This window comes from Lampetra fluviatilis, chromosome 3, assembly GCF_964198595.1.
Source record: "Lampetra fluviatilis chromosome 3, kcLamFluv1.1, whole genome shotgun sequence".
Taxonomy (NCBI): Eukaryota; Metazoa; Chordata; class Hyperoartia; order Petromyzontiformes; family Petromyzontidae; genus Lampetra; species Lampetra fluviatilis.
Window position 1 is genome coordinate 31,947,910 of NC_136277.1, and position 16,382 is coordinate 31,964,291.

Consider the following 16,382-nt stretch of genomic DNA (forward strand, 5'->3'; position numbering starts at 1 on the left):
TTTGAACAGAGAATAGAGGATAGCAGGATAGCATCACCCTCACCACCCAAGCAACCTCGGACTGAGCTGAAGCCTTTGAATGTACGTAGCCGGACCACCCTGGCACAAAGCCACTCCTTCAGAACCGCAGACGACGTGATCAGCGCTCGAATCAGTGACCCACTTGACATTGCGCATGTCATCCGTGAGAACAAGGAGCTGGGATACGTTTACATGGTGCCGGCTGCACCTCGCTCCTCAATCAAATATGATGCCTTCAATCTGAAGTGAGGCTTTTTACAATCACTGAATTTCTCAAGATAAGCTTTTTTAGTTACTTATTGAATTGTTTTCTCATGTTAAGAATTTGTTGTTCATGGAATTGTATTAAGATATTGAAACAACATTGAAATCGATAATAGTTTTATTCCTATATTTTGTCTTCGTTCTAATGTAACAGATTCAAATTACTCATGAACATTCCATGCAATGTTCCTATTATCATAAATGCATATTATATGTTATTTTTGTTCTTAACATCAATATCCAAAACTGCTTTTCATTGATTTAGAGTTGTCACGTATGAGAAAATCAACAAGGACAACTACCTCACCATCAGTGAGCAGGGCGTGCTGTTAACACGCAATGGGGACGTGGACTTCACTCCCCTTGATCGATGGGAGGAGGAGTACCGCTATCACCGACGCCTCCTTAGCATTCCCACTTTTTCCCACTTTCGCAAGTGGAAGGCCTTCAGTGTTTGGCGCAAAAATGTCCGGAGCAAAAAAATAAATGCCTGCCGTAGAGCCCTGCAGGAAAACCTGTTTATTATCAATGCTGTGAGTGTTTTATTTCAAACTTATGTTGATTAAATTTATGGTCTATTATGACATGATTATTATTTTTCTGTTTGTAACATTTACAAAATGATTTAGTTTGTTTGTTTAATTTGTCATTTTATTTTACAGTCATTACGACCTGCCCTTCTCAATGTGAAGGAAATGTGTCACCGCGTTGGTAATATGAGACTCTGCATGATTGAAAGTGGTCGGACATACACACTCGAAGAGTTCATGATCACCCAGGTCGCACACCTGAAAGAGGTGAGTTTTGTGTTTACATTGATAGGTCATCATTAGCACAAGGTCTTAACGTGGCAGACATTGCTTACTGTTCTACATGTTTCTGTTTATTTTTACAAATTCGACTATTTACGTATCAGATGAGATTATGTGATGGTGTGTTTTGTAAATACAGGTTCTGGTGCATCTCTCTGAATTTCGTGAATTGGCAAAGGAGGTTGTAAGAAGTGCTTGTCGAACTGCATTGTTGGAAGCTGGCTTCACACCTGATGATTACTTCAATGATCCAGAGCTTTCAGGCAAGGAATTACATTTATTAGTATACATTTTATCAGGATTTTAATACATTGTTTTCAAAATATGTAACTGTGGTATTTTAGTGTCAGGGATATTTTGCTGGTTTTGTTACAATTACATGTATGAAATTGCAGGCGATGAAAAGGCGGAGACAGGTGGTTCCAGCGTTTTGTTTCAGTCACAGTACGATTTGGATCCCTTTGGAGATGCCCCTGATAAGATGAGCTACACTGAACAGGCAAACAAGAGGAAACACTGTGGGAAGCTTACCTGGTTTGTGCACACACTTGAATAAAATATATGATACAGGCATTGCACAGAGATTACACAGTACTGTACACTCATGGTTTGTAATGGTCAAATGTGAGGAAAGAGTAATCTCTGGCTATTTTCCTTTCAGTTTCATCCGGCTGGCTGATTATGTGATTGTGAACACACTGCACATCCTTGCTGTGAACACAGTCAGCACCCTCCTTAATCAACTGACAAAGCAGCTGCAGAAGACACCCTCACAAGAACTCATCCAAGCCTGGACTTGTGAGCCCAGAGAAGAGCCAATTACCAAAAAGGTGCCTTCAGAGCAGTTGGTTCATTTAGCCACGTTTCATTGTCATGTCTTGCGATATCAAATGGCTATACACACCAAAGTGTTATCTATGGAGAATATTGCTTTTGTTTTGTTTTCTTGTCAGGAGGCTGTCATTGCTCAAGAAGAGACAGAGCAAGTTGTTCCTTTGTTCCTGACAGAATTCATGCTGGAACCCGAAAGCTTAATGTTTGCGCCATCTCAGAATGAGTTCCAGGTATCTATTACACCCTTTTGCTGATTGTTTATTTTAGTTTTTTCCTACGTCAGCAGTTCTCCTGCTGTGTTTGTTTCACCTGATAACGGTTACTTGTGTTGCGATCGAAACGTCGTGATCTATTAATTTTCTATCTACGTGACTTTACCAAAAGAACCAAAGAGTATTTTGTTTTTGTTATGCAAATGTATGCATTTTAAAAGGGATGACAACATTTGTCAACTAATCAATTGCCAATTATATATATATGCCCAATATAGGATGGACTCTCCGAGGTGATTGACTCTTTCAAGGATACAGTTTTGTCTGTAGACAACCTTGTCACCGACATCTATTTTGATGCATTCACCCAACCTATAATCAACAAGAAGCGTGAAGAAAAAAGCTGTGGGGAGGGCCCGAGCTTAGAAACCATTTTTCAAGATGACAAACACCTCCATAAAATCATAACAAGCGTGCAGGTATATGATTTGACGCACAGTGAAACACATTTGTATTTTCTTCGAAATGCACAGAAATGTATGTGTTTGCCTCACATGAATATGATAAGACATATTTACAGTTATAATAAATAGATTGAACAATAAAATAATGATGTATGATAAATAGTTGATTAAATACATACATTACAAAAACAACAAATGTGTACATGATTCGATAGCTGAAACATTTATAATTTATATACACATGTGCTTCATATGTTTATGCTGTAGAATATGCAGATATCATTCTATGTTAAAGCTATTATACAACTACTGTAAATCATGTATAGGGTCTTTCAGTAGTAAATCATGTATAGGGTCTTTCAGTAGTATTACAAATGTGTATGATCATTCTCAAATTAATTTAGTTTTATGTGAATGTTATTTATTACATCTTGTGTTAGTGGATGATTTCGCATATTAATGTTTTATTGCTTCATTTCTTGTTTCATACAGGAGGTCATACAAACAGCATTTAATGCTGCTGGCCTATATGCTGATACGTTTGAACAGTTCAGGCTTTTCTACAAAGAGAATGAGAGCCTGGATCTAGAAGCCCTCAAAAACAAAGAGCATGGTATATTCAGCAATTTATCACCGAAGTAGTTCTTAATATTTTAACAGCTTTGCACATGTGGTCTTGTTTAATGAGCTCAGTATTTGACCATTGCTTTAACAAAGCATTTTTTATTTCACTAAACATTGCTTTAATTGGGTTTTAAAATATTTCACTTGTGATATCTTTGCAGATGTGTCCTTCTTTGAAGAGAGTCTTGCAAAATATCATGAACAACATAAGGATGCAGTGGCTATCAAACAGAGGAGAGATTTGGGGATGCTATTGGTTGATGCAACCAAACTGAAGAAAAAATTGATTCCTTCACCACTGCGGTGCCAGAATGTGAGATAGAGGGATTTTTTTCTTCTAGAAAATTGATTTAAAATGTGTCTTTCAACAGAATACAAGACAACAATTAAATATTGTGATTTTAAAGTTGTATAAATTACTGCCAGTGATGCATACTGATATTGGGTGAAAATTCATGACAACATTAATATAGTTGATTCACAATTAAACATTTGAACTAAGAATGTATTCATGTTTTTAATCTGATTTTTCTTTCAGGCAATTAATGACTTATTGCCAGTGCTGTCTAGAAAGAAGACAGATGCCATCATTTCAGAAGCTCGTGATGGGCAATTCAAGCTAGAGATAGTACCCTCCACTACCTTTGAGTTTGTCAACAGCCTCACCTTTCTTGACGAGATCCAAGACCGGGTAAGGAATGTTGGAAGATCCTCATTACCCCGTTGCCATAAAAGCACTTACAGGCAAATGTCTTGCTTTAATAAATGTACATGTTATGGTAGATTGCAAAATGTCAGCTTTGACTAGAACCTTGATTATAACACGGTTAAATCAAGTTTGATTTTATTTTATCCATTTAAAAATACTGTATAAGGCGGCTAGGGCTAGGTTTTCCATGACATGTAGACGTTAATAAATACAATGGAACAAAAGCTGAAATGTGCGGAATGGTAGCCAAAGGAAAGAACACGCCAAAACGATGACCACAGAGATGGAACAATGAAAGCACCTCATGCGCAGGAGCTATATGAATTGTTGCATCATACAACCGTGACATTGTTACAGCTCGGGAAGGCATGCATCCAGCAGTGGATAGATAGTGGATTATGATTTAAAGCAGTTTAAAAACAATTTTTTGTCTCTGGAAATATTTGTTTTATTTTACAGATTCAGGTGCTTGAGGAAGAGATGCAGATTGTCGTGCAGATGTATCAGTTGATAGAGCAGTTCAAGGTGCCAACACCACCGGAGGACCTTGTGGTGTACTCGACACTGGAGCAGTCCATCACATCTGTCCAGAACACCATTGATAAGGCAGTCGGCGAGCGTGATGGCAACCTTGAGAAGTTCTGCCAGCATCTTGATAAGGACATTTTGGAGCTTAATTTGGAGGTGAAGATTGTCAAGCAGCGAGCTCAGGTAAGAACTGAACATACCGCCCTCTTGTTTACAAGGTGGTCACGTGCATTTGTTTTTAGTATGTCATTCTCAAAATGTTTCACAACTCTAATTTGTCTTTGCTATATATTTTGTTTAACTCTGCACCAACAAAGTTAGGGATTCAAAATGTGTCTGCTCGGATGACTGTCAGGTCGTGGACATTTCCACTGCTGGCCCTGAGCCAATGTTGTCAATGTATTCCTCAGGCAGGGTCTTAAACAGTGTATACCCTAAACAATACAACTTACGTTTGTTTGTGTGTGCCTTAGGACCCTATGATTTTAGATATTACAAGTGACAAGACAAAGGTTCGGGAGATACTGAAAGAACAGATGATTGCCACAGATGCATTTCAGCAGCAGGCTCTTCAGTACAGGGCTTACCAGAAGAACTTTAAGGTTTGCTATGTTTGAATTATACAATGGAGTAGCTGTGTTTTCTAAAATGATGTACTCATGTATTCATTGTTTTTGATTGTATTTAAATTTTTGTTGCTACAAAACATGTGTGTTCATACAATACTTTTTAGTGTTTTTATGATGTTGTACATGTTTTATTAATATTTTTCAGGTGGAAGTTACAAATTTTGATGCTTTGAATGAAGTATGTGATGAACTAAAGCGAAAACAGATGATGTGGGACAGTTTGGATGAGTGGGAGGTGTTTACCAAAGAATGGTTGGAGGTACTTAAAAGCAGAAGTGCTACTCTGCCTTTTTGAATTCTACCATTAAATGTTCATAAAAATGTTCCTGCCTGTTTTACATTGTTTTGCTGCATAATTTAACTCATATTTTTACGATGTCTGGATAACTTTTTTCAACGTCTCAAACACACAGATAATTTGTGCAAAACTTCAATACATTGGGCACAGATGAGTCATTCTGCATTCTGTAATGTGTTTCTTTAGTTTTTTTAAATTACTTTTCTCACGTACTTTGTGAATCTTTGCACAGTGTAAATTTGAAACCCTGGATCCTGAACAACTGAACAGTGAGGTCGCCAAATATGCGAAGATTATTAACCAGTTGGAGAAGGGACTGCCACCAAATAATGTAGTTCCACTGTTGAAAAAGAAGGTTGAATTTATCAGAGAAAAGGTAGGGTGAGCAATGTGATGTAATTGCAAGGCTATGTCTTATACTTTCCAAATATACATTTGATATGCATGTCCTGCAAGAATGTTAACCTAATTCTTAAAAAAAAATTAACTCAATGTATTTCGTTACATTTATAATTTTCTCCCTCACTCTGCCTGCGCTCAGCTGCCAGTGGTTGCATTCCTGAGAAACCCATCCCTGAAGGCCCGTCATTGGGAGATGTTGGAAGAGATTGTAGGTGCTCCTTTGCAGGATAAGGAGACTCCACTCACACTTGCTGGCCTTATTGAGCTGGAAGTTTTCCATTATGCTGAGCAAATCCAGGACGTGTCGGGACAGGCATCTGGAGAAGCATCTCTTGAGTCCATCCTTAAAAAGGTGCCTTGCCTTCGCATTCTCATATGACTGGGGCCCATTTTAAGTGCCTAAAGTCATTAAAACATCGATTAAATTACACTTAACCCACCAACGTGAATATACTTCGAAACTGTAGTTAACATACTAAAAGTGTCAATGTTATTGTTAAAATATTGGATGTTTTGCAGGTTGAAGATGGCTGGAAGACTGCAGAGTTTGTTGTTTTGCCTCATCGTGATTCAAAAGATGTTTTTATTTTGGCAGGAACTGATGAAATTCAGGTAAGTTAAAAACGGTATATTTATAGAGAGTATATATTATGTTGAACAGTTATGCAATAATTATCATATCAGCCACATTTTATAAACGTTATACCCTCTATTTGTATGGTGGTCACATGTAAAAAATGTAGTTATTTTAAAAAAAATTTTTTATCATTGTATCTGCTAGAAATAATGTGTTCTAAAAAAATGATCCAACATTACATCAAACATCATCTGTTTATTAGACACGATCTTTTATTTCATGACTTTAGCCCATTTTCCATGTGCGTGATGTTTTTGCACCTTTTATAATGAACATATTTTGTCACATTTATTCAGATTCTTTTGGATGACAGCATCATTAATATTTCCACCATAACTTCTTCTCGATATGTTGGACCAATTAAATCTCGGGTTGATGAGTGGCAAAGGCAACTCTTGCTCTTCAATCAAACGCTGGTATGTAGCCAGCCGCATGTCTCGATTAATTATGTAAACATCCGTGAAATTATTTTTGCATAGTTACTGGGCAAAGGAGTGTTATGAGACTGTTTAGCTTCAATATTATATTGATTGTGCAAATTATGCCTTATCAGGTAACATAGATTTTTTTTCTTCCCTTTTTAAGAAAAATAGCCAAGTACAGTTATTTTAAGCTATTTGGAATGCGAATGCTTGTCTATAATTACAGCCTTGGGGAGATGAACTGGACATATATAAATAATGTCATTACTGGTGCACCTTGATTGTTTATTGAAGAAAACATAATTGTTGGAGCCTATAAATTGTATTCGATAGTAAAGCAACACTGTGCCTTAATGCTGCTTTACAGGAAGAATGGATGACATGCCAACGGAACTGGCTTTATCTAGAAAGCATTTTCAGTGCACCTGACATCCAGAGGCAGCTGCCAGCTGAGGCAAAGATGTTCATGCAGGTGGACAAGTCTTGGAAGGACATCATGAGGAAGATTTATCGTCTTCCCAATGCTTTACGGGCAGCCACTCAGCCTGGTATTTATTCCCCACATGATTCATTTTATTGACTGGGTTAAAATTAATACTTATGATTTCATTAAGTTAAGTTAAAACCATTTATCTATGGCTGAATATTAGTGATATCTTAGCAACATTTGCAGGAGCCTTTTCGATCCGCCATTAGCTTCTTGTACTCAACAGCTGATTTCCCATCGATCTATCCATCTCCTTGCTGGTCGTATGTATCTATGTTGAACTTCCTTCGCACCCTACATAGCCAACTATGTTAATCAGATAGGTCATCCCTTTCTATAATGGCCCAACACCATTTCTTCTACGATAGATTTTACATGGTTATTTCATTTCTTTGTCTGATGTGACCAAAGTATAAACGTTTGCACATGTTTATTTCTGGTGGCAATACTGCTTCTTTCCAATAATATTTCTGACAAAATCATTAATCGTATTTCAATGCAGGATATAGGCAAGAGTGTTTGCCAGCACCGTATCTCATATAAACCTGCGTTATATTTTTGTAAAAAATATTCATTTCCTATTATTCACATCTATAAGCATCTGTGCAATAAATGTAACTTTTCACCCACTCAACCATCATATAATTTGAGATTCCATTTATTTTTTTCAAACTTATCAAAGGGAGGCCATGGTCTTGATTTTTCTAGAACAGAATCCTAGGTTTGATTTCTGTTACCACAGATAACTGACTTCATCTACTTACTTTATAACTTTACCATCGACTGTGGTGATTGCGTGCATTCTGTGTTTTTTATCATGTCAACGTATATGCATTTCATTAAATGTTATTTGCATTCAGGAAGAGTCCATATTTGCCACTGTCATGAGAACTATGATTTTTTTTTTACAGTATTTGAAATAAATATATTTAAGGGCTACGTTTCAATCATTGCATTTTCGCACAAATGCTAAGTAGTTTTACAATGATGTGGCTATTTAATTAACATTATATTATATTATTTTCAGGCCTTCTGGACACATTTAAGAATAACAATGTATTACTTGAACAAATCCAAAAGTGCCTTGAAGCATATTTAGAATCCAAACGAGTGGTCTTCCCAAGGTGAGCTTCACTGTCATGTTTTAATCGACAAAATATGTATACAACATTATTCTTTGGTTCTTTCGGTAAAGTCACATATAAAGATAAAATAATAAATTAAATTAAATACTAGCATATGACGTTTCGATTGCAACACAAGCAATCATCATCAGGCATAAATTAAATAGAAACACAAATCTAGTATACTTAGAAATGTAATGTAATACAACAGAGAGTCGGCTAACATAACAGTCAACACCCTACCTGGTTGATTACGTTCTTCCTGAGAATGCTAAATTTGAGAGAGAGATAATATGTATACAACATATTCTTACACTTTAAGTTATCAGCATTATCAGCCATTATAAATTTACTGCTGAATGAAGGTCTCCCCAAGCCATTCCCTTCTCACGGTCTGGCGTTGTGACAATCCATCTCAGCACCTGCACAACGATTTTTTTTTTAAGGTTTGCCACCTTGAACGAATAAGAATATTATTAACGTGTATTACTCACAATGATGTTATACTTTTTCCGACAGTAAATCAAAAAGCTCCTTTACTTTAATCCAACATTTTTTTGTCATTCGTCTTCGGTTTACTTGACAGATTCTACTTTTTATCCAATGACGAGCTTCTGGAGATCCTTGCACAGACGCGCAATCCTCAGGCGGTGCAGCCGCACCTGCGCAAGTGCTTTGATGCCATCGCCCGGCTAGAGTTTGCGTTGGCACCAGCTGAGGGTGAGCAAGAGAGGACGTTCACTAACGATATCCTCGCTATGGTTTCCCCTGAGGGGGAAAAGGTGGGTGAGCAGTTATTTAATCCTTGCTATTTCTTCATCATAAAATATAGTTTTTCTTTAGTTCGAACATATACTGTATATTTTCACGTTATAGTATTAAAAATTCATGACAGTCTGGAGATCAATGATGTACAGTGTATACGCAATTCCGTTTTTGAAATCAAGATATACTTGTTATATGCACATTTAGATTTGTGAAATAATTACATATTCGTTTTTTTCGTGGAATAAGAGTAGGCACGAAGCAGCTGACGTGTAACTGTAAAGCAGGGAGGCACATGGTTCATGGTCTGTATTGTATTGCAGGTGAGCTTGGGCAAGGGTCTGAAGGCCCGTGGCAATGTGGAAGATTGGTTGGGGAAAGTGGAAGAAGCAATGTTTCAGTCTTTGCGAAGGCTCACAAAAATGGCCATTGGTGAATACCAAAGCATGCCACGTACTGAGTGGGTGGTGTCTGGAATCCCATCACAGGTAGATCAGTGCTTAAAGAAGACATGTATATAAAATGTATATATCACCGACTATTTATTCATAACAACAGTGATAGAATTTATAATCACATCACCAGGAATGTGCTCAATCTCATCAGATATCAGATGTTGAGCCTGGATAGTGCATGCTTGGGTGGTCACCAAGAATAACAGCTATTGTAGGCTGCAAATCTATGTGGTGGGTAGCAGAGGGCAGTGCAGCAATTTACATGATTGTACTGTACTTCTATGTTCTATCATATATGCTCCTCAACTTCAACCCACACTGACCAGTATGGTGAAGTATGGTCCATTACTCCCCATGACCTGCATGGCATGAGGATGTGCTCATCTAGCAGTGGATTGACAAAAGGGTGGTTCACATACATGTTCATATCTATCACCATCGTTTGTCCAATACTTGCCTTTTTTTATCAGTTTTTTTTTTCTCAGAGGCATTCATCACTACTCAGGGTCATGTCGCTCCAGAAAGTATATATGAATACACTGAATGTGTTATTCCACTTCTCCGGATGCCCGCAGGTTGTATTGACGGTCGCTCAACTGATGTGGTGTCGAGACCTTACTCAGTGTCTGGAGGGGGGTGACCATGATCACCTGCAATCTGTTGCGAATTTTGAAAAGGAAAATTTTGAGGTAGGTTGATGACGAGCATTCAAGTGTCATACTTATTAAAATACCTGCTGTTGGAAGAGTTGGCATGGAGATGAATTTAAATGGTTTTGTTAATTTTGCTGTCTTGATGCCCTGTCTGTTGTTCGTTTGTGTTTCAGAGATTAAATTCTTTAGCCTGTTTGGTCCGTGGAAATTTACCCAAGATCCATCGGTGCATCATCACAGCTCTGATTACAGTTGATGTGCATGCGAGAGACATAGTCACGGATATGGTTCAACAAAAGGTTAAATTCTCACTGCAAACACTAATCAAATAAGATAGATTTTAAAAATAATATGTAGATAATGAAAACTGTTAAGGCGCAAGGCTGTTTTTAAAAGCAATGGCTTGAATGCTTTTCTTTGGAACTTGTTTGAATTTACCCATTAGGCTATTTATTATATTTATTTATTTGCATTACAATTAGGTTTATCTTTTAGCTCTTTAGAAGAGAGAAGTAGCCAATAACATGAGATTAAATTGAATGTCAGGCTGCTAAAAGACAGTGATCTCTCTTGTACAATGTAGATGATACAGCAGAGGGCAATATTTTATTACATATTATTGATCTTAATCAAACAGCCAAAGGTACAAAGAAAACATAATTTTCATTGACATAATGCACTGAAAGCTATTTATCCACTTTCACTTGTAAAATCTTGGAAATAATACACTACAAATCAACACATTTGTATTGTTTTGAATGACACAAGTTTTTTATTTGTGGCATTGCATTTACCCCAAAAAAACCTGCTTTTAAACAGAAGTTTTAACCCTTAAGGCATTGCTGTGTTCCTTAACCTTGCCACAAAGGGTATTTGTACTGTGTGTAACCTGCAGGTGGAGACTGCTAACAACTTTGAGTGGCAGCGACAGCTGCGATACTACTGGGACCTAGAGCTTGACAACTGTGTGGCCAGAATGGCGCTTTCACAGTACGTGTACGGTTACGAATACCTGGGAGCCTGCCCTCGCCTAGTCATCACTCCACTTACCGTGAGTTGACACATGGTCAATATTAACCAGGGCATTCAATTTGTGAGTCTATTTCATTTAAAAAAAAATAGATCCAACATGCTGTTTAAAACCGATCTAATAATAGATCAAATTGAATTGTACATAACCGAGTAAAACCGTGTTTTGTTCATTAGATCAATATTAATATAATAACATTCAAGGTATACAAAAGAATATAGCAGCTCATGAAATTATAAAGAATTGGTACGTATGTTTGGCCAAGCTTCGTATAGCTTTGGTGCATTCATAAAATCAAGCGCACACAGCCATGAATGTTAGTGAACTATATTACATGCCGTGCATACCTCCATTCCCACCAAGTATCTCAGCATCCAACAACCTGGTCTTCAAATGTATATATCCTTTGAAGTCATGTATACTTTTTACATAATATATCTCAAACTACTGACAGATTAGATATAGCTTTGTATCCTGGCTTTAGAAATACTGTATTGTTTACTTCCTAAGGCTCAATGAGACAGGTCTCTTTCATGTATGGATAAATGTTATCATAAAAACTGGTTGTATTAGCTGGCTCTCATTGTTATGACATAAAAGGAAATATACAGTTATGAAATAAAATGCCTAAATAGTAAAAATGTAAATTGTGTTAAGAGCATTAAATTAAGCCAGAAACATGATAATCAGTTGGTGGAAATGGGCATACGTAGTGGCATAATTGTCTCGACATTGACTCAACTACCATGTCACAAACATCGTTGGTTATGGTGAGAAATTCTAGACTCAGGATGGGGTAAGGATTTCTACCAGTATTGTATTGCTTATTAAATATAAATATCAATTAACATGGTAGGAAATTAGTTTCCAAGCAAATTAAAGAGTACATCGGGTGTCCGTATCTGCCTGCGTTAAAACTTGATAAAATTAGATGTTATGTACTATATTGATGTGAGTGAAGTGTTTTAATTGCTGGAGTAAAACCAGAGTTCATGGCACATATTACAATGGGGATACTAACTATGAAACTGGTGACAACAGGACCGGTGCTACTTGTGCCTGATGGGGGCTCTGCAGTTGGATTTGGGAGGGGCTCCTGCAGGGCCTGCAGGCACTGGTAAGACGGAGACAACCAAGGATCTTGCAAAGGCCCTGGCCATTCAATGCGTGGTGTTCAACTGCTCTGATGGCCTGGACTACAAGGTGATGTTTTTAATTTGAGTGATGCTTGGTACTCCAAGCTGTTATTGTGAAATGTGTAAAGAGGAAAAGCAAATGTACATGCTTGTGGATCGTGTTTATTTATAATGCTGTGATGTTCGTAGATGATGGGACGTTTCTTCAGTGGTCTGGCACAGTCAGGCGCTTGGTGCTGCTTCGACGAATTCAACCGAATTGACATAGAAGTGTTGTCAGTGATAGCCCAACAGCTGATAACCATACGAAATGCCAAAGCTGCCAAGGTAAAAATAATTTATTTGACCTCATACCCTTTACACTTAAAGCCAATACAGAGGCCTAAGTGGTTTTATATGCTGTACCTAATCCTCTCTTATTAGTGTAAGTGGTTGATTAATGAATACATGATTTTTATACAGGTACCCAGATTCATGTTTGAAGGAAGAGAGATCAAGTTGATTCAAACCTGTGCGGCCTTCATCACTATGAATCCTGGATATGCTGGGCGAACTGAGCTTCCAGACAACCTGAAAGCTCTCTTCCGCCCTATTGCTATGATGGTTCCCAACTATGCTCTTATTGCTGAGGTAAGTATCACATTGCTCGTTTATTAATTTCTTTATGAAATAATAAAATATCAAATTACTCTGGTGACTGCATTTTATATGTACAAGGGTTATATATAGCTATGTGTTTAAACTGATTTTACATGCATGAAGGCTGCATTCCTTGGAATGTTTACTGTACGTCATTTATGATTAACCTTACATTTGTTATACATGTGCAGCATCAAATACAGTTTTGTAATACAAAAATATAAAGTAACTGGTATCGGCCAAAAACGCTCCAATTCCTAAATAGAGTATTATGTGTAAATTACTCAATTGGGATTTCACATGGCAACATTACCCCCTGCTGTAAAAGTTTGGCAGTCCCCTCTTTAAAAAAAGGCTTGAGACTCAGTGAAGGTTTGCTGGGTAAATGAGCATAAATAAAAATAATAAATATAGTGCCGTCCAAACACACATTGGTACATCTCTCAGTGACCGTCAAAGTGTGGCTTTTTTTGTACGTATGACGTATTGGACCGAGTGGGTGTATGTGTTGGTATTCATCACTTGCCTTTGTGTCATGAGTGAACCTAGGGTTAATGCATGCATTGAATTACTAAGCCCCCTAAGTAGACCTATTTTATTGATGAATGGAAAATATATTCTTGGCATCACATGTCAGTAATTAACACAGACTCATTTTGATAAACGATGTTACAGGCCCATTATCGTTCAAAAATACATAAATCCTGTGTACTGTGCTAAGAATTAAAATGGGTAAGTACGAAAAAACTGCAAATTGTTAATGTAAAAAAATCGAATATAGTACACTACATACCAGGTAGAGCTGATACACTTGTTTACTCATGTGGTTTTTTTGTGGTTAGGTGATTTTGTACTCGGAGGGATTTGAGTCAAGCAGGGTTTTGGCGAGGAAGATGACTCAGATGTACAAGCTGTGCAGTGAGCAGCTCTCACAGCAAGACCACTATGACTTTGGAATGAGGGCTGTCAAATCTGTCCTCGTAATGGCTGGGTATGTCATTGCTGGAGAAGGTTTGCATGCATAGCCCGTTCGTCGTAACATTTTTGTTTGTACATATTTAATTGCATATTTTATATCATTTGTATAGATCCCTGAAGCGAGAAAATCCCCATCTGAGAGAAGATGTTGTGCTGATTAGAGCGCTACGAGATTCCAATTTGCCGAAGTTTCTCGCTGACGATGCCATGCTTTTCAGGTAATAACTACTTTAATTAAAGTTATGCATAATTCATAGTATTATTAATGCTAATCTTTTCTTATAGAACTGGAAAAAAAGAATAATCTCAAACCGTGAAAATAACTTTTTTCTCAGCATGTGTTGTCTCCGTTATTTGTTGCTCACAGTGGGATCCTTTCAGACTTGTTCCCCGGGGTTGAGATTCCGAATCATGACTATGGCTCTCTGCAGTCATCCATTGAGAATGCCCTGAAAGCTCGTAAGCTGCAGGCAGTGCCGTCGATGGTGCACAAGGTTATCCAGCTGTACGAGACGATGTTGGTACGCCATGGAGTTATGCTTGTTGGTCCTACTGGTGGTGGAAAGACCACCGTTTATACAGCCTTATCTGATGCATTGGGAAGCTTGCACGAGGCTGGTGAGAGCGAGCACAACCCATTTTATCAAAAAGTCCACACAACCGTGCTAAATCCAAAGTCCATCAGCATGGGTGAGCTCTACGGGGAGGTGAATAATCTCACACTAGAATGGCGTGATGGCCTCATGGCCCTCAGTGTGAGACTGGCTGTGGCTGATGACTCTGAAGACCATAAGTGGATAATTTGTGATGGGCCTGTGGATGCACTCTGGATTGAGAATTTGAACACTGTGCTGGATGACAACAAGATGCTTTGCTTGGCTAACAGTGAGAGGATCAAGCTTTCGCCTCAAATACACATGATCTTTGAGGTTTGGCAATTTTGTTTTATTACAAGCAACGTAACATTATTTTCACATCCAATTTCTATTTGATTCTGTTCTCCTGCCTAAAATATCTATTTTATTTGGCAAAATATTGTTTTTGTAACAAAAAACGAAATCATGTTTGTTAAACAAAATTTTTATTTCACACTGTTAGGTGCAAGACTTAAAGGTGGCATCTCCAGCAACTGTAAGCCGTTGTGGTATGGTTTACATTGACTCCGAGGAGCTGAAGTGGATGCCGTATGTGCAGACCTGGATGAATGGGATCATTGACAAGGTATCGTATACTGGCCATGATCAAACCACCAAGAATGTGCCCCATTTAATCAGATCTTGAACGCTGAGTAGGATTGATCCTGATCATTGCTTGGATATGCAACCATTACAAATGTCGCATGTGGCTGCAGAACTATGTGGTGGGCAACAGAAGGCAGTGCAGCATCATTTGTTGCTGTACTGTACTTTCTATTCTCTCACTTATATGATTCTCACCTTCACAATCCCCTATTAACCGGTGCGGTGAAGTAATGTCAAATGAAGGTTGGGCAGGACATGGGGAGGCTCTCATCCAGCAGTGAATTGACAAAAGTGTTGTATATGTACCCACACACAGTGTACTTGACTTCATTACAGGTGATTACCATTTAAACATTTTGTGTCAAAGTTTGAATATCTTTTTTTCTTTATATTCAGTTTGGGGGAGACACAGGACAGTACATAATGGCCCTTTTTGAGAACTACGTTGAAGATGGGCTCAGGTTTGTGAATAAAAAGTGTACGCAGGCCATGCCCCAGGTGGATATCAGCAAAGTCACCACACTCAGCTGTCTGTTGGAGAGCCTACTGCTGGGCAAAGGAGGTCCAGATCTTAAAATGGTATGACAAATGCAATTGTTTTACTTTTTAGGAGGATGAAAGATGGTACTTTTTAAATCTGTTTAAAGCATTTAACGTTAGTACGCCTTTTGGCGTCCTCTGGTCTAACACCGTTTTGAGACTAGGCTCAAAAGAAAGCTGTCTCTGTTGTGGACCAATTAGTTTCAAAGACAATGCATATATTATCAGAGTACGTTTTTTATTTGCATTCTGACCACAAGTATTGTGGTTAATGCAGACATGATTGCTTGTAAAAGGCTTCAGTTTGGTGTTTTAACATCTTAACACCTGTTTTGTTGCCAGAAAAAAGGGGGAACCTATTCCCAACGTATGAAATGTTTTACTATATCTTATAATGTTATGGAAAGTTAGTTTCTGTTTCACTGATATGTTTTGCAAATTTCTTTATGAAACAAAAAATACGTGATTATTCTATATG

General features: G+C 37.8%; 1 protein-coding gene across 1 annotated transcript in view; it reads left to right on the forward strand.

Moving 5' to 3' along the window:
- The window catches only part of DNAH6 (dynein axonemal heavy chain 6), an 81,051-nt gene that overhangs the window by 2,495 nt on the left and 62,174 nt on the right, over positions 1-16,382 (forward strand). Inside the window, exons 4-36 of the mRNA XM_078854883.1 lie at positions 10-266; positions 551-818; positions 948-1,082; positions 1,237-1,360; positions 1,493-1,631; positions 1,759-1,927; positions 2,051-2,161; positions 2,422-2,622; positions 3,100-3,220; positions 3,393-3,544; positions 3,770-3,922; positions 4,400-4,651; positions 4,942-5,070; positions 5,243-5,356; positions 5,628-5,771; positions 5,937-6,149; positions 6,317-6,409; positions 6,731-6,850; positions 7,224-7,404; positions 8,371-8,467; positions 9,054-9,249; positions 9,556-9,720; positions 10,263-10,376; positions 10,514-10,639; positions 11,236-11,391; positions 12,412-12,573; positions 12,696-12,833; positions 12,969-13,136; positions 13,988-14,136; positions 14,234-14,341; positions 14,491-15,052; positions 15,222-15,344; positions 15,761-15,943. Coding sequence (XP_078711009.1) covers positions 10-266; positions 551-818; positions 948-1,082; positions 1,237-1,360; positions 1,493-1,631; positions 1,759-1,927; positions 2,051-2,161; positions 2,422-2,622; positions 3,100-3,220; positions 3,393-3,544; positions 3,770-3,922; positions 4,400-4,651; positions 4,942-5,070; positions 5,243-5,356; positions 5,628-5,771; positions 5,937-6,149; positions 6,317-6,409; positions 6,731-6,850; positions 7,224-7,404; positions 8,371-8,467; positions 9,054-9,249; positions 9,556-9,720; positions 10,263-10,376; positions 10,514-10,639; positions 11,236-11,391; positions 12,412-12,573; positions 12,696-12,833; positions 12,969-13,136; positions 13,988-14,136; positions 14,234-14,341; positions 14,491-15,052; positions 15,222-15,344; positions 15,761-15,943 — 5,523 coding nt within the window. The remainder of the gene's footprint in view (positions 1-9; positions 267-550; positions 819-947; positions 1,083-1,236; positions 1,361-1,492; positions 1,632-1,758; positions 1,928-2,050; positions 2,162-2,421; positions 2,623-3,099; positions 3,221-3,392; positions 3,545-3,769; positions 3,923-4,399; positions 4,652-4,941; positions 5,071-5,242; positions 5,357-5,627; positions 5,772-5,936; positions 6,150-6,316; positions 6,410-6,730; positions 6,851-7,223; positions 7,405-8,370; positions 8,468-9,053; positions 9,250-9,555; positions 9,721-10,262; positions 10,377-10,513; positions 10,640-11,235; positions 11,392-12,411; positions 12,574-12,695; positions 12,834-12,968; positions 13,137-13,987; positions 14,137-14,233; positions 14,342-14,490; positions 15,053-15,221; positions 15,345-15,760; positions 15,944-16,382) is intronic.